Here is an 18,716-nt window from a genome sequence, read left to right on the forward strand (position 1 = left end):
AAATAATTTGTTGTGTTTTTATGAGTTGGGATTATACATTCTGAAGCTAAAAAAAACAAACAATTTCTACATTTGAACACAACTCATTAGAGATACACTAGACCACTCTAGAGAAACATGGCTGTATCTGTATTTCTGTCTCTTACCCTGGACCTCTCCTCTAGTTTGGTCATCATGACGATGATGGCACTCCTCTGCTCCCAGATCATCCTCCAGAATTCACCAAATGTCTCTGGCAGAGATCCTTGGGTGGCAATGTAGGCATTCTGCTTCCTGTAGCCATCGATATAGTTGGCATTGATATAGTCACTTCCAGGGATACCTAAAAAGGAGACGGGGTGTGACTTGAGTTGTCAAGCTGAGTTGGAATGCAAAAATCTTGTCTAAGGCACCACTGTGTTGCAGAGAGCAGGGACATTTAGATAGTCGGAGTTCAAAAAGAGATATCTAAAAAAAATGGTTAACTTTGTCTAATGTAATAAACAATATAGTGGCATTTGTTGCTTTCTAAGTTTACTTTGATTTTCTCTAAAGTTATTTAAGATAATGTCAGATTTTCCCCCACATAAAGGGGACACCTCTTTGTCTAATCTTCTGTGTTTTCTCTAAATATTAAATTGAAAAATAGCATAAAACAGTCACATTTGGAAGCAGCATTACAGTCCATAAGGATTTGTATTTCCTATCAACACCACATTTAAATCCACAGTTTGTGTGTCCCTCTTCTATATCTGCAACTGACTTACAGATAAAGCTCGGTCTGTAAAAGTCTATCACCTCACATGGAGAAAAACAAACCAACAAAAACCTAGCAAAACAATTTTCCCCCTCCCCTCCTCACTCCTCCTTCCCTTTGCTTATATTAAATGAAAGGCACAGCAGCCTTTTCGAATCCAGGCGAAAGAGACAGAGCTGACAGCTAGTCAATGCTTTAGGACTGGCAGTTTAGGGGCTTCATGCACACATGGTCGACCAAGATAAGTCTCATCTGCATGGACGTCACGTATCAGAGAATCCCCTCACTCCAACTGCTTCCTCTCCCCCCTTCTCCCCCAGACTCCCTTTTACTCCCAGGTAACTTATTCAACAGAAAAAAGAAAAGAAAATGGAATATGAACACATTCAAAAACCAACCCAAATTATTTTTTTTCAAATGTCCCCCCGCCCCTCTCTTTTGCTGTTGAAGTTGTCCACACAGCAAGGCGGCTGTACATTTCTGTGATGGACAAGGGATAAATACAATTAAGCCCAGTGCATTTTCAAATTGAAAAGCAAAAAGAAAAAAGAGACATTACCGTGGTTTAATGAGAATGAGGCAAGTTGTTTAACACACATTTGCAAATGAATTTTGCCTTTATGCTTTCCGTCACTCAGGATTTGTGTGAATTCTAAAATTTTCTCTGTCAATCTGCTTATTGAGAAATTAACATTGCTACAGTGTTGTTCAGTACTCCTCATAGAAAAGCAAAGGAATCTCAACAGAAATATAGAACAACTTTATGGGGAAACATTGTAATGATATTAAAGATGAGGATTCTTAATAGTACCAGTATGTTCAAGTGTAGACACTGTGCTTTTATGAGCAGATGACCACACTCACATTTTCTCAGTTTCCTGCACTTTACTCCCGACAGATTTATAAAGTTGTCACATTAGATTTCGATTAGATTTTCTTATTAAATGTTCTTTGAAGAACAGGAGGCCAGTGACTCAAGTATAGCTATTTTAATTCAATAAGAACAGGCTTGTGACAGCTCCCACACTAAATATAGAACGATGGAAAAAAACAGTGAGGTCCTGCATAACTTTAACTTTCCAAAAAGAACACAGATTTGGTGCAGGGATCATGCTAACAAAAAACAATACATACTAATTGAAATTAGAAACTGTACAATTTTGGCAAATGAAGGGCAGACACAGTTTTAGGGATTAACTTTAGATACCAGTTTAATCCTGCTAAATTGTTTTGTATGGTCAGGCAACTTGGCAAGAGGTGCCTCGTCAGTCATCAGAAGTGGAGCAAAATCAGTGATATCACGACAAGTCCACAGACGTACTCGAGCTTCAGAGCGCCTGTATTCCGAGGATTCTACTCATCCATCCCAACATCAATAAATTCTGAAAGTACTGTAGCTGTCTTCAAATTCTGATGTCAAATCCCAAATCCCTTTTTATTCAAAGAACTCAATCAGAGTAAACAATAGACGCATTGCTTGCCAAAAGGCTTTGTTTAAGCTTTAGAAGGAAAAGAGGAAGTCCCTCATGTCCCCCTGGCTGAGAACTACCCGCTTGCTATAGCACAAAGGCTCCAATGTGGTTGTGCAGATGTGTTTATATGCCTGGCTAATGGAGTTCCATCAACACTCAAGCTGTGTGTTGTTTCAGAGAGACTGCAAAAAGGGCTCTCTAAGTCTTTATCTATCTGTTTTTGTAACATTAGCCATTTATTACTTTGTTTATTTTCCTTCGCCCTCCATGGGAGCAGCTGAATGGAAATGGTTAATTAATAGCTGTGCGTGTATGTGCAATTGTGTTTAATCCAATAAACTGTTAAAGGAGCCAGCACTTAACTAGCCATTTCAAAATTGCCTTTTATTCCTTAGAAGCTGTACTGCATAATGTGCCAAAGACTCTTACTGGACTGGTTCGAGTCCGGTGAATCTGGAAAAATAGATTTAAAAAAATAGCCCTGATGTCTAGAGCTCTGCAACCACATCTTGACTGAGTTCTGTCCATATCATGCTATTAGCAACACCCTGGCGACTGTATCACTCTGGCCAGTGTAACCTTAGCACTTTATCTTGTGTGTTGTTTTTGTGAGTTGTTTTGTCAGGTTCAACCAGGTAGCAAATGGGCTAACACATATTTAAATAGATTCTGGTAAAACTTACTTCTCTCACTATATGTTGTTGTTTAATCGGATTTAAATGCTTGCCTCAGCATTATATGGGTAAATATCCCTTTTCTACAGCCATCTCTTTCTTTGCAAGGGCCTGAGGCATGAAAGGAGAGTGCTTGTACAGGAATATATTAAAGTACAGTGTGGTTGCGCTCCTGAGGTCTAAACGATAGTTGCACAGGCTTTGTCTTTGTCTTTGTAATCAATACAGTAGTTGGGAGGGAAGATGTTGGTGGGCGGCATACCGTCAATAGCAGACAGCAAGACTCTGGAATGGTCGTAGGCAATCACGTTGGCATATCTGTTCTTTGGTTTGTTGACCTCCAGGTTCGAGTGCTCCCATGTGAACTGCTGACCAGGGTCGATGGACTGTGAAGTAGAAGAAAATTAGTTTTTACAGTGGAATATTTTTCACTATATGAACATGTTACAATAGTTCATTGCTAAGATTGAGTTCTACTCTATGACAATCGCCCATGAGGTGTCCATATCAGAAAGCTTACTACTGATGCCTTTCACCACAGAGCAACTGGAAATCTGATCTATTGTAGTTTAAATAAATCTCTTTAAAAGTATGCATGAAACTCAAGGGCATACTTAGCCTTGTATATCTTCAGACATTTACCCAAGCCCTTGTTTTCCCAAGCCCTTGTTTTCCCAAGACTATGAGGAAGGCAGTTTATTATAAGTAAAAACTTTGAATTTAGTCTTGTGTCTCCAATGTGTCTCTGTACATTTGGCTAAAAACACACTGTAGTTTCTGTTAATGTGAAGGATACTATTGAGTTTTAGTGCTGCTGTTAGACCTTTGTAGAAAGGTTATAAAATATTGCTTCATCTTAAGCTCTTGAGCATCCAAGAGGTTAAGACATATACACTGTATATGTATATATATGAATGCTGGAATACTAAAATAATGAGTGGGTGTCCACTTTCCACACACAAAACGAGGACACTCTTAAATTAAGTTAGGACTGTGAAATATATGTTGTGTTCTGGGTATAAAATACTTGATGTTATTGGGTCCAAACGAAATCACTGTTATCTTACTGAAAGCTGATTTAGCTGATGAATAGTCTAACCCAGACTTTAACTCTTTTCAGTTAATTTAAGTAGAATCTATTCTGGCCTCTCAATATCTTGTAGAAAATGGGGTGTCAACAGACACTGCAAACTAAGTTGACCCTTTTGGTCTGGAAATCTTAGATAAAAAGTGTTTGTTGATGGAAATTGGACTTAAAAGCGGATAGTTCACTGTTAAGAACTATGTGAACTATGTGATGTCCTTGGCATGAAATAACCGCTACATATAAATACAAAAAGATACCTTCTGAACTGGTCACAAAGGAAAAGCTTGTGTTCCATCGGCTTTCCTCATTTGATTTTCAGGACTTTATGGCACAGACTAGAATACCACACTTGAGACTAGTTCAACAGAATTTGCTATCCGAGCCCTCTTTCAGCTTTGTAAGGCGGAGATTGATAATGGTCCCTCATCAGCAATAAATGAACTATAAAATATAATATCACAAAGGGAAAATACAAAGACATGAAAGATAGCATTCCATTTCACATTACACTGAAAATATTGTGCTGCTGTTTTTAATGACGACAGGTTACTTTTATGAGTTAATCTCCACTGAAAGTTGCAGAAGTGCAACAGGACACATTGCAACACACAGCCACATTGACCTTGCTTATAATCTAGATAGATCTGAATATGGTCATACTTTTATGCCTTCTTTAGAGTGATTTATAGGAGCAATAAACACAAAAATTTGCTTTTATTCATTTTTAGATTAGTCTAATGATGGCAATCTTTATAATATTACTATGAACACAGTAAAATACATAAAGAGGTATTTAAGAGCAAATGAGCTCAATGTGAATAAAATAATACATTTCAGCACTGAGTTCTTTATCTGCAGAAGTCACCTAAAGGAGCAATATACAGGGGACAAACCACTGGCTAAGCCTGATATTTTATCAAAATATGTTGAAACAGTGGGCTGCAACATTGCTCATAATAAAAATCTTTATTTCATTGTGCTCGCAAAATTGCTTTCCACTGCTCTCGAATAAGCACTATGAAATTGGAATTCAATGTACTTAAGCTGCAATAATGATTGGGCAGCTTGGCAGCCACCCATATGGTGACCTCATAGATTTTGGAGCCATTGCAGGACCCACAGAGAGAAATGGGCAGAGAAAAGGTGACCGTTCCCATCTCACACAATGCCCCTGAAAGGGCCTCTTGCTCACAAATTTTTTTCAGGCTCTGTGAGTGTTCTGCAAACATAAATTCATCTCCAATGCAAAGAAACTATAAAGGAAACATTTACACAGTCTGGCTACAGCCCACAGGGTTTTGAGGGTGCTTAAACTTTAAGGACTTCTAGGCCTCATCACACGATACATAATTATAACACCTTTGTTTCATGATAAATTTTTAGTGCTTTAGCTAGTGGCCATACATTCCAGAGTGAGACTTAAGACAAAGTGTAGATATGACGGAAGAATGTTACTGTAACTGTAGCCTTTGAAATATTCAATCGAGTAGCACATTAGTCACTTCCATCAGTAAAGCATTAGGTTTCTCCAGGATAAACAGTACTGATTATACTTCTATATATATAGTATACTGAATGTTTAGTATGTTGTTTGCTCCATCCAACACATTTGTATTGCGAGGTGTAGTGATGCCTCAGAGTTTTAGTGCTATTATTTTAATATTTTTCTAAGATTAATTCACATGGAAAAAATGTCATCAACTGAGCAGGTAACAGGAATATACAAATACTTGATCTGCTGAAGTGATAAAATTAGACAGCACTGGCATTGTAAATCAGACTGGGTGTATTGTGCTGTCATTAGTGTTTTACCGCTCCTTACCATATGTATATCAGATATAATCAGTGATTGCACCTTTACTAAAGAAAATACGTAATTAAGATATACTTTCTCATACAGGTTTTTTGGAATGTTGTGGTTTCCGCGACGCCATTTTTACTCTGTTTAGTCATATTGGCCCTTTTTTTCACAGCAGACATGTTTGACTTGTCATAGCAGGAAAAGCACAGGTGTTACTAATACCATTAATGAAGGCCTCTTTTCCAGTCAAGTGTCTTAGTAAGTCATGTCAGTGAGCCAGCAGGCACAGTAGCAGGGTTCTGGAACTGGAAATGGAGTGCAGCCGTTATTTATGTTATTAATTGAACCTGTGCGTTTCATGCTATGAAATGTCAAAATGTCCGCCGTGAAAAAGGCATACTGACTGATTTTAGATCTCTGAGTTTGTCTGGTGAAAATATTTTTCATGAGAGTAGTTTCTGACCTCTGCCCTTGCTTGGCAGTCATCAGTGAAAGTTGACACATTGTTGACTCGCTTGAACTGCTGTGTGGTTGGCATGGGCATGCAATGATAGGATTTAGGCTTCCAGGAAAACATTGAATGCAAGACTGTGGGTTTTGCCCACCACACTAACTAGTGACAGTAATTTGAAATCAGTTTATCTGAGCACCTGGTGCATGCTCCTGTATACTGCTAGACAATATGTTGCATTGTTGTATTTATGCCACAACACTCTTGCTATGACATTTATTGCTATGACATTTATCACAATTCACAATATTGGGACACTTACTTCATATTCTTGTGAAAACTTGAGGTTGTCGTTGGCTTTCAGGCGCTCAAGATGATCTGCCAGGTCCATAATTGGGATTGGAGGGTGGCTAGCCATACCTGTCAATCAAACAGACTGAAGGTCAGTCACCGATCTTGTAAGAGGGCATCACCCAAGCACAAGCCAACAGTGAATCATTAGATAAGCAGCATGTGTGTTTAACAGGGGGAATGGAAGAGTGGATCTTGTTAGGCTAGTTTGTTCACTCAAAGCAGCGGCCATGCTCATAGAGAGAATATGGACACAGAAGCCAATGAGAAGTCATCGAGCACACTTGCCCCACTGGGACTCTCCCTATTGAGAGAGAAGAACGTTATTTAAACAGAAAGCTGCCGTGGAGTAGTTAGCATGAGAGTAAGACACAGACGCAAACAAACATCCCATTAAACAAACAACCCAAAAAAAAAAAAAGAAACATTCAAAATGTTAAGCCAGATTGACATGTGCTTTGAGTGATGACATGTTTTCAGGCTGTCATTTCAAACTCCGCCTCCTGCGATGACATAGCATTAACACCAGATGGATTAGATGGGGATGAGAGTACAAGACTAGGCAGAAAAAAGGAAAAGAAGGGAATTAAAGCTAAAAAAAAAAAAAATAATAATGTCAAATGCATAATCGAGACCAACTAACTTGACAAATGGAGGTTACTGGGGTGACTGGACGCACCTGAACCTGTGGAGGAAACGGCGGTGTAATTAAATACATTGCAGATGTTATAGCAATGTGATGACTATTTTCTTCACAAATGTGACAAGAAGTAGTTGAATGATTATGTGTAGTCTAAATGGGACATTCATTAGTAACATACAAATCATCATGCTAGAAGCTTGGCTATGCCACCATGCTTATGTCACAGAAATAAGAAAGTGCACAGGGAATAAACATCCTAGCAGCACAAACCAAAGTCGGGCAACCGCAGTATATTTGACATTCATTTTAACCTGAGGATGCTGACATGGTGATATACTACTTGCATAGTCTGCAGCATAAAGTTTCAGCCTGCAGTTAAGTTCACTTGACTTTGACAATGTAGAGTTGACATTGTTGAATATGGGTGGTAGTCGAGGTATATGTGTCATCAGTATATTTAAGAGCTTCGATGTAGGTTAGGGTTCTAACAATAATGTTCACTAAGGCACCTTTTTGTTCATTCTGTTGCAATCCAGCCTGTGGCCAAAGATCTGCAACTTAAAGAGTTCAGGCACCATTTTGACACATCAGTTGGGTCTCTCTTTCTCTCTCCCTCCAACATTGAGGTGATGTTTCATTTTGGTCACTGGCACAAGTGGGCATTAGCTAATGGAAGCTATGCCTCGTTTTCCCACCCACTCTCGCAGCTCTCTGAAAGACGGCAAAGGGTGTTTCTATTGCTGCCCCTCTACTCAAAATCCATTTCCACCACTGGGGGACAATGAAAGTACCATTTCCAACACGCCGTCGCTCAAACATCAAGCATCCTTAAGATGAAAATGTCCATTGAGGGGTAAAGAGGTGAAAGAAAGGGTGGAGAGAGTAGGGGAAGAGAGGTGGTCTAATGTAGAGGCGCTTCAGGACTTGAGAGAAGTGGTCACGTGGTAGAAAAAAAATTTTTGGTCCTTTTTGAGCAGTGAGAGAGCCAAGATACCAGCTCTTAGAAAGGCTGTTGGGGAGGGGGGGTTGAAAATGAAGGCTTGAGAGGCGAACGAAATAGTGGGAGGATGGTTGAGATCACTCTGAGCCAAAAGGAAAAATACCCTTCTGCCAGGATGAAACAGCCAGTAATGGTCCTAACATCATTGAAGAGCTTTCATAAATATGCATAATCTTTTTTCAGAAATGAGCCTGCAGGGATAATTCATCCTCCTTTCATACTAGCTGACCTGAAAAATATGGCTTTGATATTACAACATTATTGGCAGTCTCTGAACACCTGTCCCAAAGCAGTTGGTGCCAGAGGAACTCAAACGGCAGTTAAGTGTGTCTCTCTCGGTCAGGACGGGGGCAAAGATGCATACCTCCTTTTCCAGGTGATAAATGGACTGTGATTCCCATTGTTTCCCCCAGGCGAGAAACCGCCACATGACTGAGCCAAGGCATGACCACTGACCACCACTCACCTCAGCACTAAAGGTCAGAGGGAGTAAACACTCGCGTTTACAACTTGTCACCACTTTTTTTCTGTCGCTTTTGCGTTGGCTTGCATACAAAATGGTACACCAGAGCCATGGCACATTTTGCATTTTCTCTCACCTTCCACAATTCAGCATCCTGTGACTTCTAGCAGCAGGATACCATCCAAGCAGGACTGCACTATTCTGAGTAAGCGTGACTCGTCTTGATGACCTGGATAACGCAGGTGCAGAGGAAGATGACAGCTGCCACAAAACTGTCAAGCTTGCATTTCTGCCTCTTCACTTTCCACTGAGATGTGTCTCCGGGGAGGAAACTGTCAGTTTTGACCCGCTGTGCCTTCTCTAAGCACCTGTCCATTGTCTTCTTGCAAACTGCTCACTTGTTTAATGCCAATCTCGCCGCAAAGATAATTAACTTTTTAGGACGTTACAGTATGAGGCTTCAGTGCCTGTGGTAGTTGCAAATTAACAAATAATGGATGATTTTAACGCTAATTGTGAATATACATCATTCCTTTAAGCAAGCAGTCAGTAGCAGTGGCATCCCTTTTCACCATATTCAGTTGTAAATTCACAGTTAAGGAGATGTACGTCTCTGGCTTCCTTTGGAATACATACCAGGCGTTTGAAAGTTGAGACGTCGAAGCTCCACGGGGTCAGTGGGATGATGCAGCGGCATTTCCTTGCTGTTAGGGAGACTGCCTTTCCTAGCTTCAGATTCTGCTCTTTTTCTGCAGAACAAACAGCACAATTTAATTATTTTTGATGAATCTTTCTTTTGGTGCTCAAAACTCTGTACAACTGCATAACCTCAAAGCTTGCCTTGTGGTCTAATAAATACTGCAGGCAAATATGTAATTAAAGAGGTGACAGCACTACATTCTTACAGTACATAGGACTACAGGGGGTGGACTAAATAATATCAACACTTCACAGTATAATGCAATCCAATACAATAGCCCTTTAAATACTACCTTTACCAAAGCTATGTTCACTTTTCAATGATAGTGTCAGATGGGGTGTCAATTCAACTGTACAGTCATTTTGAAGCCACAGTTAAGGGTATTATTTGGATTGCATTATCATGGTGCTGGTACTGTATTTAAAAAAACAACAATATATATACATACACAAAGGTATAATTTAATACAGGACTATTGTTCTGAGTTGCAGAATGTTGTAGAGTATTCTTATTTGTACTGCTCTTTGTTACTTTATTTTCCAGTATTCTGAATGCAGATTCCTATATCTGTCTGTGACGTTCTCTTTTTCACATATTTTTAGTGAACAACATTGTCACCTCTGACAAAAGATGCCGTATGAATCGAGTGTTAATTTCATAGACGGCAGTTCGATTTGACTGCAACATTGGTCACTGACATGGATCCCATGTTTTGGAGGAGGTCAACAGTAATTACAAAGTATAATGGAAATATGGTGGAGATTTTGACATTGTGAATTTTAAGTTTATTAGAAATAGAAAAAGATTTGTGCATCGATAAAGGTAAGTAACGTGTTTAACATTTGATTAAGCACATAGCATGATTTCACAAATGACATCAACTCTAGGCGACCAATTTTGATATGTTTGGATATAATATGTACAGTGCAGGGAGAGGGAAAGGTTTAAAGGGAGTTAGTTTTTCTCTGCTTCCTTCTCACTCTTACCTGTCTGGTTTGCTGCTCCATTGGTCAGCAAGAAAAGAAATATCGACACAACATTAGGTGGTAAGACCTTTGGCTTTATATAATGGAGAATTCCAGTAACTTTCCTGTAGAATAAGCGAATGACTGAGTGCATAGGAGACAAACGATACCAATCATATCTCAATTTTGCTTTACGTGCAAGATTAGTGATGCTTCACTTCAGAGATTATGCTCAATTATACCGCCTTGGGGCTCTTTGTTTCAAATACTACAGTTTCCCAGGTGCATCCAAGATTTGTACATTGTATCTCTGCTATTTCGAGCAGTTTCAGCTGATTGCTTCTTGTTCAAGCATAAAAGTCATCTCTTGAATCCTAATTGCTGTGGCTGTCTTTTTCCGCAAATAAGCCTACCACTGTTGCATTTATTAAAATCAAGAACTATGCATATTCAAAATCTATGCATGTGGTATAAATGCGAACAATATGAGGGATCATACTTTTATGATGCTTATACTGCATCCAAATGTATTTTGCCATTTTTTAAAACCTGTTTATTAGAAAAATTACCACAATGTATTGGTTGGGTAGCAGATTGAGCTGCACATTGTTATCTCCATGTCCTTTCCCAGAGCCCAACATAACATGGTTGTTGCCCTTTTGCACAAGAGGAGCACTCTGTCACATAAAAATTGATCTCGACAAGAGAAATATCTCCTAGTTATGCACCGAATGTTCCCTAACGTGGCGGTGACACTGGCTTGGTAATTGATGTGTAAAACTTCCTGCCACAATTGGAAACTCTGAAACCCTCCGCACAAACGCTCTCTGTTCACTTACAATTCACCTTTGTACTATCCACCCAAAACTTGATATGAATGGAATCCAAGGACAATAAGGTGTAAAAGAGAGCCAGAATAAAGCTGTAAGCATAAACCTCTTACATTACACTGCCATTGATGTATCTTTTGTCTTCAGTATTGGTACTGTTACTGATTATAGCTTGTGCTGACTCTTCACTTACTAATCTTACCGTCCAAAAATTACTTCTTGAGGACTACTGTGAATTCTGCTTAGGACTGGACATTTGATTGAATGAACTCTGCAGAAAATAATGTAAAAGGTGACGAGAGACACGATGGTGAAGGAAGGAAAAAGCCTGCGTGGACGCATACATAAAAGATATGTGCATGTGTGTGACAGGGCGGCATAAGGTCAGAGTCTGGACCTAGAGCTACTCTCTCTTGCGGAATGGGTAGTAGTAATAGGGGAGGGGTTGCGGTAGCTGGGATGCTTGCCCAGGCCCCAGGGCCTTTCTAAAGCTGCACACACACATGCAGTGACATGAAGCAGATAGTCACAGCTCTCCCCTCCTACGCTTGACTGATGAGCAGTGACACCACGAGGTCTCGCTACCACTAGGGGGTTTCAGACAAAAAGGCTGTTTTGATTCAGTGTGAAAGTGCACTACCGCAAGTGTTTCCTACAGTTTTACATGTGTTTGCGAGTGCTTGTTTGTGCGTGCAGGGGGGGTAGATGGATGTGTCTGATTAACTTTCAGTCAACGCACGTGTCTGTGTGAAGGATTGTGGGCGTCTGCATTTGATGGCAGCTTTGGTAGCGGTATGCTTGGATTTACTCATTTGAGATTTAGAGTGTGCTTGTGATACTCAGAGTGAGGGTCGCGGATACGCCTCAGGCTTTTAGTTAAAATCTTACATTTAGTGTTAGCATTCAAATGTGCTAATTGTACATTTATATGGTGTAGTGTGTTGGTGTCATGGATGTTAAATATTCAATTGTCATACATAAATGTTGAATGGCTATACATGAATTTTAAAGGCACATCAATATGTAATGATGTTCCAATAGAACATGTTTTGCATCATCCCCTTGCAGTGAATGTGTGCCAATGTATGCACAGTATTCATATTAAGTTTTAAGGTAATTCTTGTGCATTTACTTCACTTGGTGGGAAAAATATTTATTCATTATTTTTATAATTGTTTACGCAGATTATTATTGAATATCCTCACCTCTTGTAGAGGAGGATGGCAATGACGATACATATGATGAAGACAACTGCTAGCACAGGGCCAACCACCCAGATGAGGCCTTCCTCCTCATCGATGATCGGCTGTGGGTCGATGTCGGCTGACACAACCGGGTCGGAGTAGGGGCTCGTGGCGTACATGATCTGAGCCAGGGAAAAACAAATCACTGATCAATATTTGATCCCAGAATCTGTGTTACATGTTAGACCTCATCCTGCTCATTATTCCATCATTTTATCTAGTATCTGGTGATTTTTAAGCTGTTTTCATGTCAGTGTGTCACAATGTTCCTTTGACACCGATGGAGCTGTTTTTCACCTTAAGTTACATCAACATCCAGAACTGAACGCTGAAGGACACATTGGAACCAGACTTATTTAAGGAGCTCAAGATATTCAAAGCACTACTGGAAGACTTCAATTAATTTATCCCCACTACCGTACATATCTAACAAGACTCTAACAAAGACCGCATGACCAACAATAGAAATTAAAAGCCAATTCAAAGTTTTGCTGTGTAATTTCTGCTAAGCTGCAGTTTGGCCAATCAAAATGATCTTCAATATCTTTCCTATACAGGAGCCTTGATTGAACTATTTCACATTCTAAGAGAAGATAAAAAAATGGTCTTCTGGGAAGAAAATATATGCTTCAGTGGGCAAATTGGAGATTTCCCTCCGTCCGTCATTATCGTTTTTGCTCTACCTGAACTCGGGGTTAGCTGAGAGAGTGCGAGGAAGGACTATAGACCCTGCAGCTCATCAAATCCATCATCACTCCTGCAGCTGCCTAATCATACAGCTTTCTGGTCTTCCATCCAGACAGACACGTGCACACATACACACTAGCTGCAGCAGCGGAGATAAGGTGGACTGCACGTACGACGCAATTAAAGAGGAGCCCTGTTATCGAGGTATTCTTGCGATCAGCTAAGGTCTTAAGGGGTTTCTCTCCCTAAAGCAGCGAGGGTCAGCTTCTTGGGCCAGCTGCAGCTTTAAGTTTTTAAGTCAAAGCCTCACAAGGGCTCAGAGTAACACATCTAACCATAAGCAAACTCCGACCCTCCACCACGATGCAGTGGATTTAACCCGCTCTGTTTATTAACATGTACAGCTTTTAGCACAAAGGACCTGAGATCGCTGCCACAGGATAACCCCAGAGGCAAGCAAGCTCATGTCTTGAGCTGAACTGAAGTATATTATGAGACAAATAGATAAAACTGAGATAATACATGTATGAGAGTTCCGACTTACGTTTTCAGACATCTCCAGAACAGCAAGCACAAAGAAGATGTACTCCTGGCCATTCTGGAGTTGCTTGTTTTCAAAGTCCCCGTAGATCTTGCCATCTCCCAGGGTGAACTCTTTGGGCAGGTCTTTGAAGTACGCAGCGATATAGGCTTTGGGTTCTGCCTGCCTCCGGAAACGGAGGCCTCTGCTTGTTCGGTTTATCTCTTTCAGCAGCTACAGTGAGGAGTAAGAAGCAGACAGTTGATAACACACAGGGACACGCTCCAGCACACACATGAAAACGCATCTGCACAAACTAAATCAGTTTATCTTGGATTTTTTTTTCTCCCTTCTGATTGCTGAAAAAATGCTGATTGCAAGAGGCAGAACATAACAGAAAAGATCAATGACTTATTTCATATTTGTTTTTTTACTACAAAAGATTGTGAAATTAAAAGATTGTGTGGATTTCTAGCATATAAAACAGTTGAGGATTATCCAACAGCATCAAACAGTAAAAACAAAAAACTGACTGAATTAATTCACAATTTACAGAGCTCAATCATTTTTTTCTTCATACAATCAGAAACTGTTTTTTAGCTCGAGATGACTAGATGTAGACAAATAGAATCTAAGGAGATTTTTTTCGCTAGATTTGATTAACATGTACAACCAATTAAATGTTTCTTAAATATGAATGAAAGATATGCAAAGTGAGGATAAATAACATTATGTATCAACAAATGGTTCAAATGATATCTTTAAAATGATACAACAGTATGTAATTGGCAGGGATTTCTCCCAAAAAAGACACTTAAATGTTTTTCCAATGCCACTGCCAATTTTTAACGGGAACTATCACTTATCAAACCACAGACATTTTTTTATCCAAAAGTCTCCTCGATAATTAATGTGAGAGCCAAAAATCCCACCTTTGCTTCTCCAACCAACAATAATAATACCAACAGGCAGAAAGAAACAGACAAAGCGTGCCCTTCATACAAGTCCGTACCATCTGATTTTAAACTTCCAGTACAAAGCGTGGATCATAATTATGCTAATCAAGCCTGGCTAGTTGTTTGGGCGTCTGATTTCATATCTCTCACTTGTGTGCATGACTGTGTGTGTGCGCGCCTGTCATTCACATTAGAGTGCGTCCGTTCTTGTGTGTGCTCTGTTTTGGCTGCGGGGCTGTTGGTGCTGCCCGATAATGTCTTCAATCATCTCTCCTGTCAACACGGCTAAATCTAGCTGCCCTTGGGAAAAGTTGTGAAAAGGTGAGTGCCAATATTGACAAACAAATAAATTCTGACAGAGGGGCGACTTTTGGGCAATCGGTCAAGGCTACAGACATGGGCCTGTGGGCATGAGCTGTGAAGCCAATGCCAGATGAGACATGGTGTGTTTTCTTTTAGCCTCTAAGACATGTGATATATTGTAATGTTTATACAATAGAAATATTTTAAAACTCACAATTTCAAAATAAGCTATAATTCTCCAAAAGGACTAACAGTATATGCGGCACTGATTTGCTTTCAATATTTGACACTGCATCAGGAATACCTGAAATGTAATCACAGCTTACAAATACACAGTGATAAAACTTTCACTTCCTTATACATTTAATCATGCCTGCAATGCACAGAAACTCCTGGATTATCTCAACTGGCTAAATATAAAAGTTGTCAAGTGTTTTGTGCATACACAGTAGCCTAGCTTTGCCTGGAATGAGAAGAGACAGGCCTGATGCAGCTCTTCAGGTAATTACCACAGACACAAAGAGGAGGAGGAGGAGGTGGGGATGGGGGTTGAGTTTGCAGTGCTCTTGATGGCTACTTCATGTTCTGATTTCCATATGAACAGTGCTCTCTGCAGCTATTTGCGTCAATCAGTGAGACTCATCTCCTGTTCCTCCTGCCCTCTTAACTGCCTCAACTTATTTTTCCAGTTTCAAGAAAAGAAATGTGTGCTATGTGCACATAGTTACGTATGCCCTGTTAAGAAGAAAAGTACAATAACTGGATAATGCAAAAATAACTGAAATTTGACATATTTTTCTTTTCTTTCCTGAGTTCTTATAAGAACTTCAACCTTTTGAACATACCTCCTCCAAATTCATCTCATCGGGATTGTCCCAAGGTTTGAAAAACTTGCCAGTGCGCTGCTTCTTCAAAGGTACTACCACGATGTAATATCCCCTGGAAAATAACATGTAAAGTACAATATATTAATATTCTAGAGAAACATCCCTGCAACTTTTCAAAAGAAACAAGTTCAGCAGTTGTTTTGCAAGACAATGGTTTTGACAGCAAGAACAAATACAGCCTTGTCCAGTGACCATCATGTCAACATGTACTGAGAGGGTGGTCTGCTTATTGGGAACTGATGCATAATCATGCAATTAGCAAGTTATGCAATTCTTCATAACTTGTTTAGGACCATTTCCTCTATTTTATATTTAATTTAAGCATGTTCAGAGAAGTCAGACAATACAGCTACACCTCACTGAGGCCCCCCGAGGGCTAATTAGGAGACCTCTGTGAACACAGAGAAGATACAGAATTAGAAGGATTTTCATCCCTTCATCAGGGTGGCAGGAGAGATAAAGGCCTCTGCCAGAGTTTTCTGGGCTTCCTGGTTGGGCACTGCACTAGCTAGCGTTAGCCAGCAAGGCAGTGTGGCAGGCTAATGGGAACCTAATTAGCTTAAGCTCTGGCATGGGAGAAAGTGGACCAAGTGTATCCAGCAAGATCAAAAAACCCAAGATGGGTTTGAATCGTCAGTCTACAATCGGATGTGCTCCTTGGCCTTCTGACAACCCTGGGCTTTGTTGAAAGGCTATAAGAGATTTTACAGGGCTTAGAAGAGTGCACTTAAATGAGCCGGGCTGCTTCAGTGTGTAATGACTAAGGTGAAGTGGATATTACACTGAAATCTAGGGATGAATATAAATGACTCTGTTTTGGAAGAATTATCCCTGACAAGGTCAGCTATCAAGTTAACTTGTTTATCTCCATTCACAATGCATCAGTAAGAAATAATCATCCTTAATATGGACATTAGCGATGGACAGTTCCACTGCACCATATTGATGTCTTTACAAGTCACACATTGTCATTTTTATAAAGTCAAATCATTATGCTTGATGTAAGTTGGCAGTACCCATATCTGATATTTAAAGTTAACTCAGAGGCGGCAATGGGTGGATGCATTAACTCTGGGGTAATTTTGACGAGATTTGGTATGTTAAAGTTTCCAGCCCTCCATGCTGTTATTCTGCATTACTCTGTGTACAATGACGTGGCAAAAAAAGTGCATTGATTTGGCGACTTGGTGGCTTCTCGACTACTGATTTGAATCATCAACATTTCAGTGGCAGCCCTGCAATTAGAATTCACCTTTAGTTCGATCATCTCTACTCACCTTACTCTTTCAGATGTCTGCACTGATGGTAACTCCACAGTCACCATACCGTCTGAGTTGGTCTTGCCAATCAGGTAGGGTTTGGTGCGGAGGACGTCTGGGGCTGTCATGGTGGACACACGATGCTGCAGACCTCCAGCACTGTTGCCACGATTGGTCAGGAGGAAGGAGTATTGTGTCTCAGGTTGAAGACCCGTGATTAGCTTCTGTGTTAGCTTCCCATCCACCTCCACACTCTGCCCATTATCGTAGAGGATCTGTATGCGAATGAGTTTGTTTCATTTAGACATTTTTGTGGATTGTTTACTGAATACTTTTTGGGTCAGAGTAATGTGTATAGTACATCAATGCATATGGCGATGTTATATTTTTCTAGGCAGTGCTCACAGTGAAAGGTTGAGCTGGGTTGTAGGTGTCAGGGATTTCCCAGGTCAGCAACACCGATGTCTTCATGGCAGCTTTCACGTGGAAATTTTTTGCAAACACTGCTAAAAGAAAGGGGGAGCAGGTGATTTAGACACAAAACATCCTCTCATAACTATCTGTGCCAATGGTCCCACACCAGTGCTTACCTGAGTGTCTCCTTCAAAACCAGGCTGAAATTAGTACTACACTGAACTCAACACTGTCTTCTTACCTTCTTACCAACACCAACTCTTAAATTAATGACTGACCTTTGCTTGATTGACAAGACACAAAGAGACATACATACTTACTCCATGTGAGTTTCTTAAATTATTCTTAGATTAGGGAGACTAAGGGTTAGGACAATATGTTAATACCAAAGTCATCTGGTTGATTCCATACTTTGACAAGTTCTGCCATTTGAGGCTTTCAGAGGAAGCTGCTGTGCTTTGAAAGGGCTGCGCAGGGAAAGGTTGATTTAAAAGGGGAAGAGCTAAAAAGGTTCAGGGACTGGTCCTACCTTGATCCAAAGGCTGTGTCCTGAATTGGACACTTGGGCTATAGGGACCAGAGCCCTTGCTGGTGAAGGCACACATTTTAATATCATAAGTGGTATCTGCCTTAAGGCCATCCAGGATGACTGTTGATTCTGGTGCGGTGATGAAGAGTTCTGAGGGACTGCGTGGGCTGTTGATGTCCTTATACTGCAGAGCATATTTCACTATTTGGCCATTTCGCTCTGCCAGCAAAACAGGTTGCCAGCTAACCTGAATGGTAGAGGTGGTGGCACCTTCTGCTGTAATGCTCTGAGGGTAGCCACTTGGTACATCTTCATTTGTGGTGACTTCTTTGACTGTCTCTTCGCCAAAGCCAACCTTGTTGCGCGCTGAAAGGCGGAAAGTGTATGAGGCTCCCTTATGGATCTCTTTGGTAGTGTAGTGATTCTCTCGCTCAGGGAACTCAATGACAGTCAGAGGATCCACGTCTTTGCGGCCAAAACGGAGGCGATAGCCTTGCAGGGGACCATGGGTTAATGCTGGGGGATGCCACTGGAGGAGAGCTGTGCCCATGTTGGTTGTACTGACCATAAGCCGAGGTTTATCAGGAACTAAGACAGTACCAATGGAGAAAATGACAACGTGTTACAAATATGCTTACTTTTTTTTATACTGACAAGCATTCAGTATTAGTCGCTTTACTATCTGTCTGTCTGTGTACTTTTACTGTAGCATAACACTTTGAAAAGAAAAGAGCGCAAGAGCTG

At 40.4% G+C, this 18,716-nt stretch overlaps 1 protein-coding gene across 20 annotated transcripts in view; it reads right to left on the reverse strand.

Moving 5' to 3' along the window:
- Positions 1-18,716, reverse strand: part of LOC118337894 (receptor-type tyrosine-protein phosphatase delta) — a gene marked incomplete at its 5' end in the record, with an annotated part of 344,600 nt that overhangs the window by 12,685 nt on the left and 313,199 nt on the right. For 4 of the 20 annotated variants that reach the window (XM_035675038.1, XM_035675036.1, XM_035675034.1 and 1 more), the window contains 12 exon segments: positions 147-322; positions 3,145-3,268; positions 6,544-6,641; positions 7,216-7,257; positions 9,315-9,427; positions 10,365-10,376; positions 12,379-12,539; positions 13,649-13,858; positions 15,729-15,822; positions 17,048-17,304; positions 17,435-17,535; positions 17,973-18,560. In XM_035675038.1, coding sequence (XP_035530931.1) covers positions 147-322; positions 3,145-3,268; positions 6,544-6,641; positions 7,216-7,257; positions 9,315-9,427; positions 10,365-10,376; positions 12,379-12,539; positions 13,649-13,858; positions 15,729-15,822; positions 17,048-17,304; positions 17,435-17,535; positions 17,973-18,560 — 1,976 coding nt within the window. 20 annotated transcript variants of the gene reach the window in all.

Source organism: Morone saxatilis, unplaced genomic scaffold (genome assembly GCF_004916995.1).
Source record: "Morone saxatilis isolate NCDOM2014 unplaced genomic scaffold, NCSU_SB_2.0 Contig4, whole genome shotgun sequence".
Taxonomy (NCBI): domain Eukaryota; kingdom Metazoa; phylum Chordata; class Actinopteri; family Moronidae; genus Morone; species Morone saxatilis.